Source organism: Podarcis erhardii (genome assembly GCF_964252035.2).
Source record: "Podarcis erhardii genome assembly, chromosome: 5".
Taxonomy (NCBI): Eukaryota; Metazoa; Chordata; class Lepidosauria; order Squamata; family Lacertidae; genus Podarcis; species Podarcis erhardii.
Genome location: NC_138509.1, coordinates 97956334 through 97972700, shown reverse-complemented (window position 1 = coordinate 97972700; position 16367 = coordinate 97956334). Strand labels below are relative to the sequence as shown.

General features: G+C 45.3%; 2 protein-coding genes across 4 annotated transcripts in view; one reads left to right on the top strand and one right to left on the bottom strand.

Annotated features, from left to right (window-relative positions):
* The window catches only part of RUBCN (rubicon autophagy regulator), a 44481-nt gene extending 30658 nt beyond the window's left edge, over nucleotides 1–13823 (bottom strand). For all 3 annotated transcript variants that reach the window (XM_081862222.1, XM_081862224.1, XM_081862223.1), the window contains exons 1-2: nucleotides 13652–13823; nucleotides 2859–3012 (exon numbers count right to left, since the gene is read on the bottom strand). In XM_081862222.1, coding sequence (XP_081718348.1) covers nucleotides 2859–3012; nucleotides 13652–13680 — 183 coding nt within the window. In that variant the 5' untranslated portion in view covers nucleotides 13681–13823. The remainder of the gene's footprint in view (nucleotides 1–2858; nucleotides 3013–13651) is intronic.
* RPL35A (ribosomal protein L35a) overlaps nucleotides 1–16367 on the top strand; it is a 162913-nt gene that overhangs the window by 6279 nt on the left and 140267 nt on the right. The window lies entirely within an intron of this gene.

The following is a 16367-nucleotide window of genomic DNA, read 5'->3' as shown; positions in this document are numbered from 1 at the left end:
CTCAAGCAGTTGCAAAAAGTGAGACAAGAACAGAGTCAAGAATTCAATGCCTTCCTGATATCTGGAACGTGCTGCATTCAGGTTTAGCAAATCAATCACCTGGTTGGTACATAATGCTAAATCATAGTTTATCAAACGATGCTTTAGTGTTATGTGTGCACCCTGCCGTGCAGCTTACCTATTATTTTCTGCCAAAAACCACTGATTTGAAGTCATGGGTTTTTGCTGGCTTATGAAACTTGGCTTGTTTTAAACATAGCTTAACATTACGTGTAAATTCAATAGTTTTCCTTACCCATGGTTTGTTTGAAAACATACACACCAACACTCACAAAACTACAAAGGCTTGAGGCAAGAGTAACTGTTGTGCCATCAGCATATTGCTGACAATGTACTCAGAAACTCTGGATGACCTCACTGAGCATATGGGATAAAACTGAACCCTGAGGAACCCCACACTGAAAGCTCCACAAGGCTGAAGAGCACTCCCCAGTTATCACCCTCTGGAAATGACCGTCTAAATAGGACTGGAAATACCAAAAAGTAGTGCCACCTACCCCTAACCTGGACAGTCACTCCAGAAGGACACCATGATGGAAAGCCGCTGAGAGGTTGAGGCAAATTAATGGGTACACATTTCCCCTGTTTTCCTCTTAACAGAAGTCATACAGGGTGACCAAAGCAGTTTTGTGCCCAAACCGGGCCTAAAACCCGATTGAAATGGATCTAAAAATACCCACTTCCTCCAACAGCGTCTGGATCTGGTCTGTGACTACCTGCTCAAGAACCTTGCCCAAGAATATAACATCTTAATTACATTGTTATGGCTCAACCTTTCCCAGGCAACAAATTATATATTTTTAAAGCGGGAACAGTTATATCCTGTCTTTCTGATTAAAATTATCAAGGGGGCTAAGATACAGTGGTGCCTCGCAAGACGAAATTAATCCGTTCCGTGAGGCTCTTCGTATAGCGGTTTTTTCGTCTTGCAAAGCAAGCCCATTGACAGCTTAGCGGATTAGCGCTATTAGCGGTTTAGCGGCTTTTAGCGGATCAGCTGATAAGCGGCTTAGGGCTTAGGAAAAGGGGGGGAAGGGGAAAAAACCCGCAGGAACTTGCAAGACATTTTCGTCTTCCGAAGCAAGCCCATAGGGAAATTCGTTTTGCGAAGCGCCTCCAAAACGGAACACCCTTTCGTCTAGCGGGTTTTCCGTCTTGCGAGGCGTTCGTCTTGCGGGGCACCACTGTACCTTAAGAGCAGCTGTGTGGATGGAGCAGACAATGAATGGTGCAAATACAAATGGAACTAAATTAGGTTAGACAGGAAGGCCAAAGCAAACACCACACTACACCTCCTGACAGCTACAGTTTTATAAACAAGAACACGTTTTCTAGAGCAGCCAACATTAATACAACACTGAACCAAATAAGAATCAGTGTATTTTTGAAGCGACAATACCAAGGCTTTCAAGATACCAGATTTTGCATGGATGTAGGAACCTTAAGGTGTCTGCATTCATGCTCTTATTTAACTGTGCCAAAATTCCCAAGATGTTGATTTCTTCTCTCTATGGAGAAAATGCACTGATCACTAGTAACTTTGGTTACAGCTTATCCACTACAAGCAATGGTTGTTCTGTGCATGTTCAAAATATGTGCGACTTTGCACATATGCATTGCCACAACCTAGAAGTGCCCGGAAAAAGGGGCAGGTCGGGGGCATAACAGGGCAGGGGTGTAACAGGGAGGAGAGCACTTACACAAGCTCCACCAATGCGTGCAAGGGTCAGGAATGCAAACCCCGCACAAAACGGGAGTAGTTGCCTGTGTTGCAACCAACAGCCTGATTTTTCTCTGGAGGACAGCAAAAGCCCTACAGAACAGATTATTACTAATTATGATCTCAAAAGGACAATATTCCATTCCACAAGATGATAAAGGCAAGTTAATGATTTATTCTTGCAACTACAGTGGCAGAAGAAACTGTTGGTTGTTGCAGGAGGGAAGGTATTAATGCTGTTCGACATTTAATGGCAGCACAGCTAGGGAACTGGATGTCTAGACTAGAGGACTAGACCAATTCATAGAGGACAAGCCTATCAGTGCCACAATGGCTATATTCCACCTCCACCATGAGAGGCAACATGCCTTGATTAGCAGCTGCTGGGAATCACAGGTGGGCAGAGTGCCGTTGTGCTCATGTCCTGCTTGCAGGTTTCCCACAGGCATCTGGTCAGCCACTGTGAGAACAGGGTGCTGGACTAGGTGGACCATTGGCCTGGTGTTCTTATGTGCATGCTCAGAAGTACCACTACTCTAAAAAATGTGTATGAATGTGCAGGGGTGGCATGATGGAGCTTCGTAAAATCATGAACAGTGTGAAGAGAACAAAACCTCCCAGTTCAGAGACAACCTATTTCCCAGGTGATCCTCTTCAGGAAAAGCAGGAGCTATCACCCTGGAGACAGGAAGGACTGAACACTGAAAATGACTGCAGATGGGGAGACAAAAGGGCTTGCCTAAGGTCACCTAGGAAAGGAAATATGATCCAACTAACTCTTGGATCACAGCTCTACTATACCTGCCCCCCCCCTTTTTTCTTTTTTACAAAAACAAACACTAGTTGGCCCAGGTCTCAGTCTTGCCTCACTTCTTCCTTAGCATCTTGTTCTGTGGATGCAACCCGACTACTAACATTCTTATCTATTCTCATCCAAGACATGACATCTAGGTCAGATTTTAGACAAGATGATTAAGGGATCCGTTTTATGGCTGTCCCAGGTGAACACCGGTCCAGATAACCACCTGCTAAAGCAGAAATAAGAGTATAAACTCCAGAGAAAGCCGAGAAAGCCTACCTTGTCTGGAATGAGCCCATGATACAGAATGCTGTGCATGTCCCTGCAGAGTCGCTCCAAGCCACCATACTTAGACCAGACGTTGGGATTGTTTATAGACACCAAACCTTCCACTGTCGTCTTCAGGTTGCCCAGCAACTTCCAGTGCTCCTTCCTGAAAAATGCAGACCATCAGTTCTGTTGCGCAGGCAAAATTTCCTCGCTGCTTTGTGACCCTTTACAATGTCATCATTGTGGAAAAACAGTAACATAAGCAGGATGTGGTGTCACCAGTTCAAGTTCAACAGAAACCCCATCCATGCTGTTCCAATGCAACTACTTATGCCAGGACAGATGGCGCGACAGCTCCTCTGCTGCAGTCCTGGTAGGAGAGCTTCCTCCCAAGCATTTTCCCTTGTGACAGCCACACTTTAACAGCATTTCTTCTTTTTAAAAGAAAGAACGCTTAAAAGGGTAAATTATAAATTATAAACTTATCATGGTCTGGAGAAAAGCAGACACAGAAATTCCTTGGGGAGGTAGAGCAGGATAGAATCATCAACGTCTCTCACACAGATTCATAGAGTTTGAAGGGGCCACGAGGATCATCTAGTCCAATTCCCTGCAATGCAGGAATCTTTCACCCAATGTGGGGCTCAAACCCACAGCCCTGAGATTCGAGACCCACATTGGGCGAAAGATGCTCTACTAACTGAGCTATCCCCATACCCATTGACAGGTAAGAGATTCAGGAGAGTCAGAAACAAGCACTTCTTCACACAGCACATAATTAACTTATAGAATTCGCTCCCATAAGATCTGGCAGTGGCAAGTAGTTTTAAAGAGGAAGTAGCCAGATTCACAGAGCTTTGGGCTGTCAACGGCTAATAGCCGTAATAGCTAAACAGAACCTTCAGGTTCAGAGGCAGTCTATCTCTGAATACTTGCTGCTGTGCAGGGAGGCCCAAGCCTTCATGACTTGTTTCTGTATTTCCTGGAGACATGAATGAAATGCAAGATGGATCTTTGGTTCCCATTCAACAGAACTTTAGAACCACCATGGGAGAAAATTTCACTGAGTGCATCTTACTTTTAAATAATAATACAAGAGCTGCAATACAGAGAGGCCATTTAAGAACTTGATTATTATATTATTTACTGGTTATGTATAACCATCTGTGTACATGGTGCTTTACAAAGGATGATTTTTATTTTATTTGCAGATCTATAAACTGATTCATAGCCAAAAGCTACAAAGGTGGTGTACAGCAAGATAACAAAGAGATTAAAATACTAACACAAACTCAATGAACACAATAAAACCAGTTCCTTATTTGTACTGTTAAGATTCCATAAAATGACAGGCTCCCACTTCAAGGAAATATTTTTTTTTTTTAAAGGTCTTCAATAAATGCCTAAATATCATGGTGCTAGATGCTTGCTTAAACACAGTAGGCAACCAATTCTAGAAGGCTGGAGCTGCAACACTAAAAGCCCTCTTTCCAATACTTACTAAGTATACCTCCATGGCAGGAGATACTCTCAGCAGTGCCCATGTGAGAAGTGCACTTGCTGAAATAGAGGGTGAGGCAGACCCTCAAGCAAGCTGGCACCAAGTTATTTATGGCTTTAAATGCTAAAAGCAGAGCACTGAACTGTGCCCAGTAACATATTGGCTGCCATTTCAGTTCCCTCAGCAGGAGTGGCGTCAACAGGGTGGGCGAAGCAGCAACCTACCTGCTGCAGTCTGCATCAGCTTGTGGACTAAGCCCAAGGGAAGCCCCACATAGAACAGACTGCAGTAATTCATTCCAGAGGTTACCAGTGCCAGGACCACAGTGGCCAAGCTATGGGGAGTGGGGGAAAGCTTGGAGGTGTACCACCATCCAGCTCTCCTAGTGGCTTCCCACTACAGGACCATCTCAAGGACCATGTTTGCCTTGGGTGGGGGGCAGAGTGAGAAGCAGTAGCATCTTCTAAAACGAACTACAGTACTGGTAATTGCCTTTTCCTCTTATCATAACTTTTTACAAAAATCTGCTGATTGTGATAAGAATATTATGTAAACCACTTAAGTGCGCCTAATAAGCAGTTAATAAACACCCTTAAATAAATTAATTTTTTTTAAAAAAAACGGCCACAGCTATCTTACAACGGAAGATAAGCAAGAGTGGTGGTGAATCACTTCTCCAAGCAGCTTATATTCTATGACAGCAGAGCAGAAAGGGGAGGGGTAGCGGCAAAAGTAACATGAAACGAACCCGTGTTTTTTTCTTCCACTGCTTGGTTTGCACTGTGCTCTTTGTGTTTTAATTGTTTTTTAGTCTTATGTGAGTAGATACCGCTGTTGGGTAGAAGGCCAGCATTTCAAATACACGAATACCATTACATTAAATTGGGGTGAGGAGTCGAGCAAATTCAGTAATGGAAACTAGGAGGCGGGAAACAAGAGTGAGAGGTCATGCCATGTATGGTGTTCTGGGAGGGTGCCCCAGACAGGGGGCCAAAAGTGTTTAAACGAGGCAGGGAGCTTTGGGGCAACTGAGGGTGGTGGAGTTTAGGGTCGAGGGCTTTGTAAGCCAGAGAACAGAAAAGAGGACTGTCAGGCTCTGAGCTAGGATTATATTTAGAAGCCTCCTCCTGTTTTTGTCTGCACCAGAGAACCTGCCTTGCATATTAAGAATAGAACTGGACACACACAAAAAACCCAACTGAAGCCCAAAAAACCCCAGAAGGCTGCCCTAGGACAGGAGCTGCATTTGTTCATTGCTTTTATGAATGCTCATAACACCACAGCACACATGTAAAAGGCTGTAAAGTAACATAACATTATATGTAATAAAGCTGTAATTTAATCATCATATCAAAAAATTGCAAAGCACAGATCCCGATGGCAGTAACATATCATATTACTATTAACCTTCTATATGTATTATTGTCGTAAAGTCCAAGGATTGTCAAGTCTCAGGCTAATGAAAATCAGAGTAAAAACTCAACCACAGGGAAGATATCATGTCTTCCCTGCAGAGCTATTTAAAAATTGCAAGAGCGTGTTGTGGTAAAAGCTTATGCAGACTCTACCACATCCTGAATGACATGAATGAAGCACTCTGGTAATTTGCTACAGTGGTGCCTCGCAAGACGAAAAGAATCCGTTCCGCGAGTCTCTTCGTCTAGCGGTTTTTTCGTCTTGCGAAGCAAGCCCATTGACGGCTTAGTGGATTAGCATTATTAGCGGTTTAGCGGCTTTTAGCGGCTTAGCGGCTTAGAAAAAGGGGGGGGAGGAAAAAACCCCTGCAGGAACTCGCAAGACATTTTCGTCTTGCGAAGCAAGCCCATAGGAAATTCGTTTTGCGAAGCACCTCCTAAACGGAAAACTCTTTCGTCTAGCGAGTTTTCCGTCTTGCGAAGCATTCGTCTTGCGGGGCACCACATTCCCATTCTTATGGCAGATGGGAATTGCTTTTGAATCAGTCTCTTATCTACAAATGCCATACTCTTATGACTTCCTTAACAGTGTTCTCTTTCTCCCCCCCCCAAAAAAAAAAACAAACACACATGGCCACAACAGGAAAAACTGTAGGAACAGGAGGTAAGTTTGGAGTCCAAATGCTCACAACCACAGTTCTGGGCTGGCTGTGGACATTTCTGCCATACACGAGCTTTATGCAGAATGATCTCAGCCACTCTCCCTTGGAACACCTGAACTTCCTTACAAGAGAGCTGCTGTGTTCCAATTACTGCTACCAATATGTGTTCAAATACTGAGCTGGCAATTATCAGCCCGAGAGCCCAGGACAAATGGTGACGAATCAGGGCAGGGCAGCAAGAGAAGGGAGAAGAGTGGGGGGGGGGAGGGGAGAATCGCTTCCTCAGCAAGTCCTTGCAAAGCTGACTTAAAGAACAGCAACAGATCTGTCACATTCCTACAAATGAGTCACTCTACTACACTGGAATGCCATTTTTTAAATTTATTTTTTGCTTTTTCAAGAAGGCATCCAATGCCTCACTGAGCCAAAATGGTATTTAATGTTCTCTGTATTTATGAAACCATTTCTACCCTGCAACTTCCACCCAAATTGAGTTCCCAGAATGACTTACAAACCAGGAAAATAACAACAACAACAACTAAGCAACCTCAGCAGCAAAACAACAATATTCACAGAGATGGCACAGAAATGAACAATACACACAGAAATGTGTGTTCAAGCAAAACAGTTGTCACTTGCTGTCCAAATGTGTTCATGTATGAAGAGCACTGAAGTTCTTGGAATTCACTCTGCCAACGTCTGGCTGCTGCAGATGAGAAAACACAATCATGTGCCCCATAAGCTGCATTTCAGAGCAAGAGGGATAAGAAGAGCCTGGAAATGGCTGGAGGGGACAGCCCTGTTGGTCTAGGGTTCTGCTTGCAGGGAGCCCACAGCCATCTGGCTGGCAACTGTGAGAACGGGATGCTGGAAAGATGGGCCTTTGGTCTGATCCAGCAGGAATCTTATGTTCTTAATGCCTGCAATGTGTGGGATACACAAAGTCAGGACATACAGACCAAGTCCACATCCAGAACTTCCCAAGGCCTATGGCTATTTTTGCAGAAAAAAATAACATTATCCCTTTTGGTTCACTTAATTGTTTCTGAAAAGGACTCTCATCCAAAAGTTGCTATTGAGGGACACCCACCAGGAACTCTGAAAGGACTGTTCCTGCTTGACTCCCAACTTGAAAAGGTTGCCTGAAAAGCGGAGACTTAAACACAAACCTTTTTGAATGCAAGAGTTTGGTTTCCAAGACAACAAGCAGCAAATTGGCTTGTACCATCAAGCCTATTCCTCCCATAAAGCTGGTTCTCCTGAGAAATGGAAACTAAATCTTGAAGCAATGATCTAAGTTGACAGATGACTCACAATCAGCTCACTTTCCTTCCAACCAAATTGGCGTGGGGAAAGAGAGAGCCGACAGACTGGGAGAAAACAGACCGTAAACCAGCATGTACAACGGCTGTGGCCACAGTCACACATTAGGGCAACTTTCACCTTAATAAAACCCTGATGTTATTAACTATCACAGTCTTTGCAACAGGACAGGAGCTGAAGCAAGGAGGGAGGGGGTGAACAGGGTCCTTTCCTTATGAGATGGGCAACTTATCAGGCCTAGTTATCTAGCCCAGCATCCCATTTCCCACATTGGGCAACCAGATGCCTACAGGAAGCCCTTGAGCAGGGACACGCTGGCCACAGCTATCTCTTGCTCTTGTTCTCCAGCAGCTGGAATTTGAAGGTATGCAGCATCTGAACCTGGAGGATGCATTTTGCCATCATTAATAGCAATCATTGTCATGCCACTATTTCAAAAATGTCGGTTTGGAAGAACATTACTAGAGTAGGACAGTTTTCATATTCGCATAGGGCTTCTCTTAGTCATGGGCATGAAAAGATGCAGGGCAAAAGTTCACAAATCAGTCATCGACAGCATCGTCTTCAAGATAAAGAACCAGGAAAGGTCTAGAATCAAGCCCCATGTTGGGCGATGCTTACTGCATTGTAGGGGGCTGGACTAGATGACCCTCATGGTCCCTTCCAACTCTATGATTCTATGAAATGTAGGGAATTGTCACCCCTGTTCTATGAAAGACGGCCACCTTCCGTAACATCCTTCCTACACTCCAAAGGAGAGGCTCTTCTCTGTGTTCCAACACAGGCCAAGGTAAAATTCCTGGGGATGTTCAACAGGGCCTTTTCTGTGGCCATGCCACACTTAAGAAAACCATCAGAGTCTGGTTGCTGTGCCTTCTAGCCCAGCAAGCAGTGGACAATTAGATGTTTAAGGGAAGCCTGCAAAGCAGGACGTGAGTGCAACAGCACTCTCCCCACTTGTGATTCCCAGCAACCAGTATTCAGAGGAATAATGACTCCAACCCTGGAGGCAGAAGAACACAAAGCATTCTGACTGGTAGCCATTGACAGCTACTCTTTTAAAGCCATTCAAGTTGGTGACCATCATTGTGTCTTGTGGGAGTGGATTCCATGCAAAAAGTATGCACAAGTGGAATTCCTTTCTACAGGTGGTTTGTCTGACCACCTTCTTTCCTTGTACTTTGTGCTGCCTATTTTAGACTATTTAAGCAAGTTTTCCACTCACCTATATGCTAGCTATTATGCTGACTGGTTTTTACTCTGACATGCTGCCTTTTACACCTTTTTTACTTTCACTTGTTTTGGGAGGTTTTTTTACTTGTTTTAATGAAAGAGTTATTCAACACCTCCTATGCTTTTAAAATATATTTTATATCCTGCTGGCCTCAGTATTTCACCCCTATTGCCACTAATTGGCCCAGATGAAGAGATAGGTATTTAGCTAGTACTGACTGATGTCGATGCCAGCTGCAGTTCAGGGAGGAGAGCATGCCATGGTTCCCCCGTTTAAAAAAATGGTAAGGAAGGATACAAATTATCTTAAAACAATTAAAATATTTCACACACCTGAAGTACGCAAGAGGCATGCATTAGGTTTATCTATAAATTGGCTAGGTTTATGATTTAGAGATAGGAAAAAATCCAAACTAGTCACTAAAGCTGCAATTCTTTTTACACTTAACTGATCCAGGAGTAAGCATCACTGAACTCAACAGGGCATAATTCTATATAAACAATGAATATTGCATTGTAAATTGTCTAAATTGAGCTAACATAGATGCAAAAGGTCTCTGTACAAACAAGTTCTGACGTCTGTCTTCACCTGCACAGATTATGCCAGAGCTTGACAGCATTGGTGTCATGGAGGGTAGATATAAAAGTCATCAAGCTTAGCAATGCAAAGCAGGTGGGTTTCAAGGGAGGAAGGCCCAGCTCTTCCCCACCCCCTTGTCCCTGAAATGCACGAATGACCAGCCAAACTAGGTAACACAACAGCAGCCTTTGATGGGCCTGCCTTCTGTTGGCCTGTAGCCCTGTGCAAAATTTTGAGTTACACATAACTCTAGAGCAAAGTTTTAATTAGGCAACTGTTGAAAATGACTAAGCCCTTATCTCTTTTATCAAGATTTAGGAGCGCTTTACATTTTAGTGTATACCTTTGACACGCAAGTGTCAGGGCGGGGAGAGAAACAATCACAGCCATTGAAAGTGCTTCATAGTGTTCTGTATTACTCAAAAGCTGACACCCTATTGGCCTGCTTTTTTCTCTTAAATTCTGAGAAGACAGTTTTCACTAAAAGCTATATTCATACCTTGCAACGTAAGTCTGCTCTTTCCCAAATCAATCTTCTATCTCTCAGAAATATTCCACACACATATTCTACTGATCACCAACCTTGTTTAATGCAGGAGATCCTAACAGAGACTACCCTGAGGTTGTCCATAAAGGCTTTTTTTAATGGTGCCTTTTCAACAAGTTGCCCAAGTCAGAGTACAGTGGTACCTCGGGTTACATATGCTTCAGGTTATAGACTCCGCTAACCCAGAAATAGTACCTCGGGTTAAGAACTTTGCTTCAGGATGGGAACAGAAATTGTGCAGCAGCGGCGCGGCAGCAGCGGGAGGCCCCATTAGCTAAAGTGGTGCTTCAGGTTAAGAACTGTTTCAGGTTAAGAACGGACCTCTGGAACAAATTAAGTACGTAACCAGAGGTACCACTGTATACCAAATTTCTACCCTCCTGTGTCTTCTTGTGTTCCATTGAATGATTAAGATAGCAAGTTTCTAGTCCTTAAGCATGCAGAAAAGCATGAAAAGTATCTAGTAAAAGTCAGATGATGAGACTGAATTTCCACTGAGCAGCGAAAGAATACCCTTTGATATTACTTCCCACCCACGTACACACAAACCCTTTGCTAGTTCCTCATATCTATTATTGCCTGGTCCTAATCCCTGTTCCTAAATCCCACTGATCCAAATTGGAAGACCCCACAATTCAGGGGTTAGGCATATGCTTTGCAATTGCTATTATCTCCAGTTAAACAATCTCAGCCTGCAGGGCTTGAAATAACCCCAGCTTGAGATCTGGGAAACCTGATGCCAATCAGAACAGACAGTGATGGACCAATGAATCAGTTATCTGACTCTAGGTAGGGCAGAAATATATGTTCAAAGTATCTTTTGCACACTCCTTTAGTGACTTCACCCCTCCCCATGAAAGTCAAGTTCTTTGACAACTCAGCTACCAGAAGCAAAATATTCTGGTCTGCACAATTTATTGTTAATGGCGTGAGATTTCCACAGGAAAATAATGGAGTTTCTGCATACTGCACAGCAACCACTAAACACATATTGGACATTATATAGATGTTAAAATGTACAACAGTAAATAAGCAACATGATTTCTGCCCCCCAAAAGAGTTGCAAATAAACTAAATATTTATGTGACTGATGTTCTTTTGCAATGGGCCTCAGTGGCTGCCCTGTCATCTACATACCCAGTGAACTTCACATCATATGGGAGACATGTGGGAATTTTAAAGTTCTACAGAACTCTTCTTCAAGCTAGATTCCAACAATCAGCTTTGCTTTGTTTTTTAAAGTGAAATAAAGCATGGTTCTTTACTTACTAGCATGAATCTTGTTTGGCCCCAACAAAGTGTTTCCCCCCTCCTTTACAAAAAATTAAAACATGCAGTCTGATAAAGAGTTCTGTGTAAGAAGCCCTACTCAATTAGGTCAATGGCCCATCTAGTCCAGGACTGTCCTCATAAGCAGCCAATGAGATATCCAAGGATAGCCTGGAAGCAGAATGGGAGCATGACAGCACACTCCCCAACTAAAATTCCTAGCAAATAGAACATAGTCATCAGGGTTAGCAGTCACTGATGACCTTATCCTCCATTAATTTGTCTAATCCTCTTTTGAAGCCATCCAAGTTGGTGGCCATCACTGCCTCCTGTGGCAGTGAGTTCCATAGTTTTAACCAGGCGCCATGTGAACAAGTAGTTTCTTTTATCTGTCCTGAATCTTCCGACATTCAGCTTCTAGTAATTATTATTTTATTATTTATACCCCGCCCATCTGGCTGGGTTTCCCCAGCCACTCTGGGCAACTTATAGAATATATAAAGCATCAAACATTAAAAGCTTCCTGATACAGGGCTGCCTTCAGATGTCTTCTAAAAGTTGTATAGTTCTTTATCTCCTTGACATGCTAGTGTTCTAGTATTACGAGAGAAGGAGAAAAACCTCTCTTCGCACTTTCTTCACACCATGCATAATTTTATACCTCTCTGTAATGCTCGCCCACCCTCTTTCATTTTCCTTTTCTCTAAAGGAAATTCCTGCCTCGGTAAGTGAATCTGGGTCAGTCCTACACAACCTTTCCGTTGTTCAAACATAAAAAGCCCTGCTGAAGAGACTCCGGCACACACCTCCTAGTGACACAACCGAACTCCCTTCTCCATCCTCCTCCTCCTCCCACACCCCCTCCTCCTCCTCCTCCCCCCCATACAATATACAGTGGTACCTCGGGTTAAGAACTTAATTCATTCTGGAGGTCCGTTCTTAACCTGAAAGTGTTCTTAACCTGAAGCACCACTTTAGCTAATGGGGCCTCCTGCTGCTGCTGCGCCGCCGGAGCCCGATTTCTGTTCTCATCCTGAAGCAAAGTTCTTAACCCAAGGTACTATTTCTGGGTTCGCGGAGTCTGTAACCTGCAGCTTATGTAACTGTACTGTAATACAGTATTGCTTCACTACAATGTAACATCGAATTCTTTGCCCTTTTCCAAATAAATGTTCGGAGATTAGCATGATAAAGAGCTACGGCTTGTAGCCATGGTCAGCTGTTTACATTTTGAATTTAGAAGGGCAAATTATCCTTTTTAGCTTAGTTTATCTTTATACCATTGATGATGCGACTCTTGGATCACACCATCTCCACCCTTACTCTTAAGTTAATTCTTATATCTGGTAGGGAGATCCCAGACTATACACAACCTCTTCAAGACGTCCATAGAGGCGTTACGCGTTTTCATCTCCTAATCACTTGAGGCTCACAGCTCATGCCCCACTGTCACGCAAGGTCCCATCCCAAAACGGGCTACTTTCCATGGCCACCCTCTCCAGCCTGTAACTCCCCACCCCGCCCCATTGCCTCAGCCCTCCCCTCCTCAGCAAACTCCCCTCTCCCCACAAATAGCCCCCCCACCACCACCATGGGCTCTTTCCCGGCCCCCCAACTCACTCCCCACCCGCAATGCCTCAGCAGACTCCCCTCCCGCCGCCCCATTGCCTCAGCTCCCCCAAAAACTACCCACTGAGCGCCCCCCATTAACTCCCCTCCCCCAAATATCTCCCCTCAGCTCTGACCCCCAACTGACTCCCCCCCACTGCATGCCATTTCATTTCCCTCAGCTCCCACACCCCTTTTCAATTAATTAGCTCCCCCGCCCCATTGCCTCAGCTCCCCCTAGAACTACCCACACCCCACTTAGCGCCCCCATTAACTCCCCGCCCCCCAAATATCTCCCCTCAGCTCTGACCCCCAACTGACTCCCCCCCCACTGCATGCCATTTCATTTCCCTCAGCTCCCACACCCCTTTTCAATTAATTAGCTCCCCCGCCCCATTGCCTCAGCTCCCCCTAGAACTACCCACACCCCACTTAGCGCCCCCATTAACTCCCCGCCCCCCAAATATCTCCCCTCAGCTCTGACCCCCAACTGACTCCCCCCCCCACTGCATGTCATTTCATTTCCCTCAGCGCTCACACCCCTCTTCAACTAATTAGCTCCCCCCCCATTGCCTCGCCTACTTCCCGCCCCCCAACCAGCCCCACCCCCGGTTACCTCAGCGCCCCCCCTTCCCGGCCCTGCTGCCCCCCTTCGCCTTCTGACCTGCTCTCCTCCTGCCCCGCAACCTCCATCCCTCGGAGGGCGAGGCGGCGGTCAGAGCCCGGCGGCCTCACTCCCCGCCTGGACGGCGACGCTCCCTCCGAGCGCAGCCCCGTCTCCTCCGGCCATCTCGCCCGGGACAGCGCCGCCTTCTCTCGCCCTCAGAGGTGGGGAACTACGAGTCCCAGCGGCCCCCGCGCGCGCCTCGCCAACGCAACTTCCGGCGCGCTACCTTCCCTGCAGCGCCGCAGAGCCAGGCACGCCTCCGGAAGCCCCGCCCACCCCCGGAATCCTTCGGGAACTACGAGTCCCAGCGTGCCCCGCGCTGAACAGCTGCTCCCAATCCTGTTCTCCCTCTCCTTGGATGAGGGCAATTTTGAATGTAGACTTTTTTCCGGGGGGGGGCGAAACGGGGCTAAAGAGGGCAGGCAATAATATGCCTTGATAATGTTGGAATTATCTGCGCGGCAATTGGGCGTGCATGCACTTAATGGCTGAGCCTTCTTAATCAAGAAGGCTGATCGCCGAAGAATGGATGCTTTTGAATTATGGTGCTGGAGGAGACTCTTGAGAGTCCCATGGACTGCAAGAAGATCCAACCTCTCCATTCTGAAGGAAATCAGCCCTGAGTGCTCACTGGAAGGACAGATCCTGAAGCTGAGGCTCCAATACTTTGGCCACCTCATGAGAAGAGAAGACTCTCTGGAAAAGACCCTGATGCTGGGAAAGATGGAGGGCCCAAGGAGAAGGGGGCGACAGAGGACAAGATGGTGGGACAGTGTTCTCGAAGCTACCAGCATGAGTTTAACCAAACTGCGGGAGGCAGTGGAAGACAGGAGTGCCTGGCGTGCTCTGGTCCATGGGGTCACGAAGAGTCGGACACGACTAAACCACTAAACAACAAGCACTTAATGGCTCCGGTGATTATAAAAAATCTGCCGATATATAACGGCAGCAAGAGTACTATTGCCACAGAAATAGAAACCAGAAGAAAGATGAAAGAAGAATGGCAGACGAAATTAATGGACTATGCAGAATTAGATAAAACGACAGGAAGGATTCGAAACCAGCGAGATCAGAGATTCTCAGAGGACTGGATTAAATATGTGAATTATTTGAAAAGCAATTGTAATCAACAGATTACGCTAGTAGGACTACAAGAAGTGTTGTAAAGAGGACTATGTGAAATATTGCAGAGAAAAACATGAAGAGAATTATTAGTGAAGGACTATTAAAAGTAATAGTGAAATTAATGAAATGCAGATTGATAAAGACTGAAAAATCTTCAGACTTGGTTGATGGAAGTCCAAAACATTGTATAAGATAAGAATGTTGTATGTTTTTTGGAAACTTTACGTAAAAAAATAATAAAAATATATTTTTAAAAAAGAGAAAAACTCTGCTGATAGGTTATATATAATGAGCAAGCGTGATGCTGATGAGGTTTACTCAAGAAACAAAGCCGCAGCCCTGATCTCACTTACCTGCAGGTGAACCCTGTTCAATTCTACAGGACCATGAGGAGACATGGTTGGGCTGTGCTGTGAGCTATACCTGTTCCTGCTGGCTTTGCTTTTGCTCTCTCGATTAATGATACCCTCTTTTTGTTTGCAAGCAAAACCTTTTTGTGATTAGCCACCAACCTTGATGGCTTTAAAAGAGGGTCATGGAGGCTATCAATGCTGCTAGCCAGAATGGCTATGCTGTGCCCTCCACAGCTGGAGGAAGCAATGCTTCCAAATACCACTTGCTGGAAATGACAGGAAGGGAGAGTGCTGTTGTGCTTGAATTCTGCTTGCTAGTTTCCAAAGGACATCTGGTTGGCCACTGTAAGAACAGGATGCTGGGCTAAATGGGCAGTCCAGCAGGGTCTTCTTATGTGGCTTGCATGTATCAACTTCTGTAGGGTGGGGGGATCTGTATACAAAACACTACATGGTAAAGGTAAAGGGACCTCTGGCCATTAGGTCCAGTCGTGACCGACTCTGGGGTTGCAGCGCTCATCTCGCTTTACTGGCCGAGGGAGCCGGCGTACAGCTTCCGGGTCATGTGGCCAGCATGACTAAGCCGCTTCTGGTGAACCAGAGCAGCGCACAGAAACACTTTTTACCTTCCCACCGGAGCAGTACCTATTTATCTACTTGCACTTTGACGTGCTGTCGAACTGCTAGGTGGGCAGGAGCTGGGACTGAGCAACGGGAGCTCACCCCGTCGCGGGGATTCGAACCGCCGACCTTCTGATCGGTAAGTCCTAGGCTCTGTGGTTTAACGCACAGCACCACCCACGTCCCTTACTAACATGTTAGTGAACCTATTAAACTGTTCCAATATTAGCACACTGAAATCTATTATTATTATCACAACAGCAGCCCTTTCTTTCTATCAGTTTTCTATTTTTTGCAAATGTGTCAGCTGGGGGAAAAGGTTATGCTGATTGTTGCTTTATTTCATCATTGACCCTCAAGTGACTTGTGCCATATGGGGGACACCAAAAGGGTGATGCTTAAATAGTTCTTTTAGATGCTGGCATTTGTTACATTTTCCTTTAAAGATGTCCAGTTGCAGGCAGCTGCTTTCTTGGCTTGGATAATAAAAGTTGATGCTGTCTCCTCCACCACCACCATCTGTCTGTGTTTGGTCTGCTTTGCACCTGCTGTCTGGACACAGAGCATCTGCCATCTTTCATTTTGTTAAATTGGTTGAGGGATTAAGCAAAAGC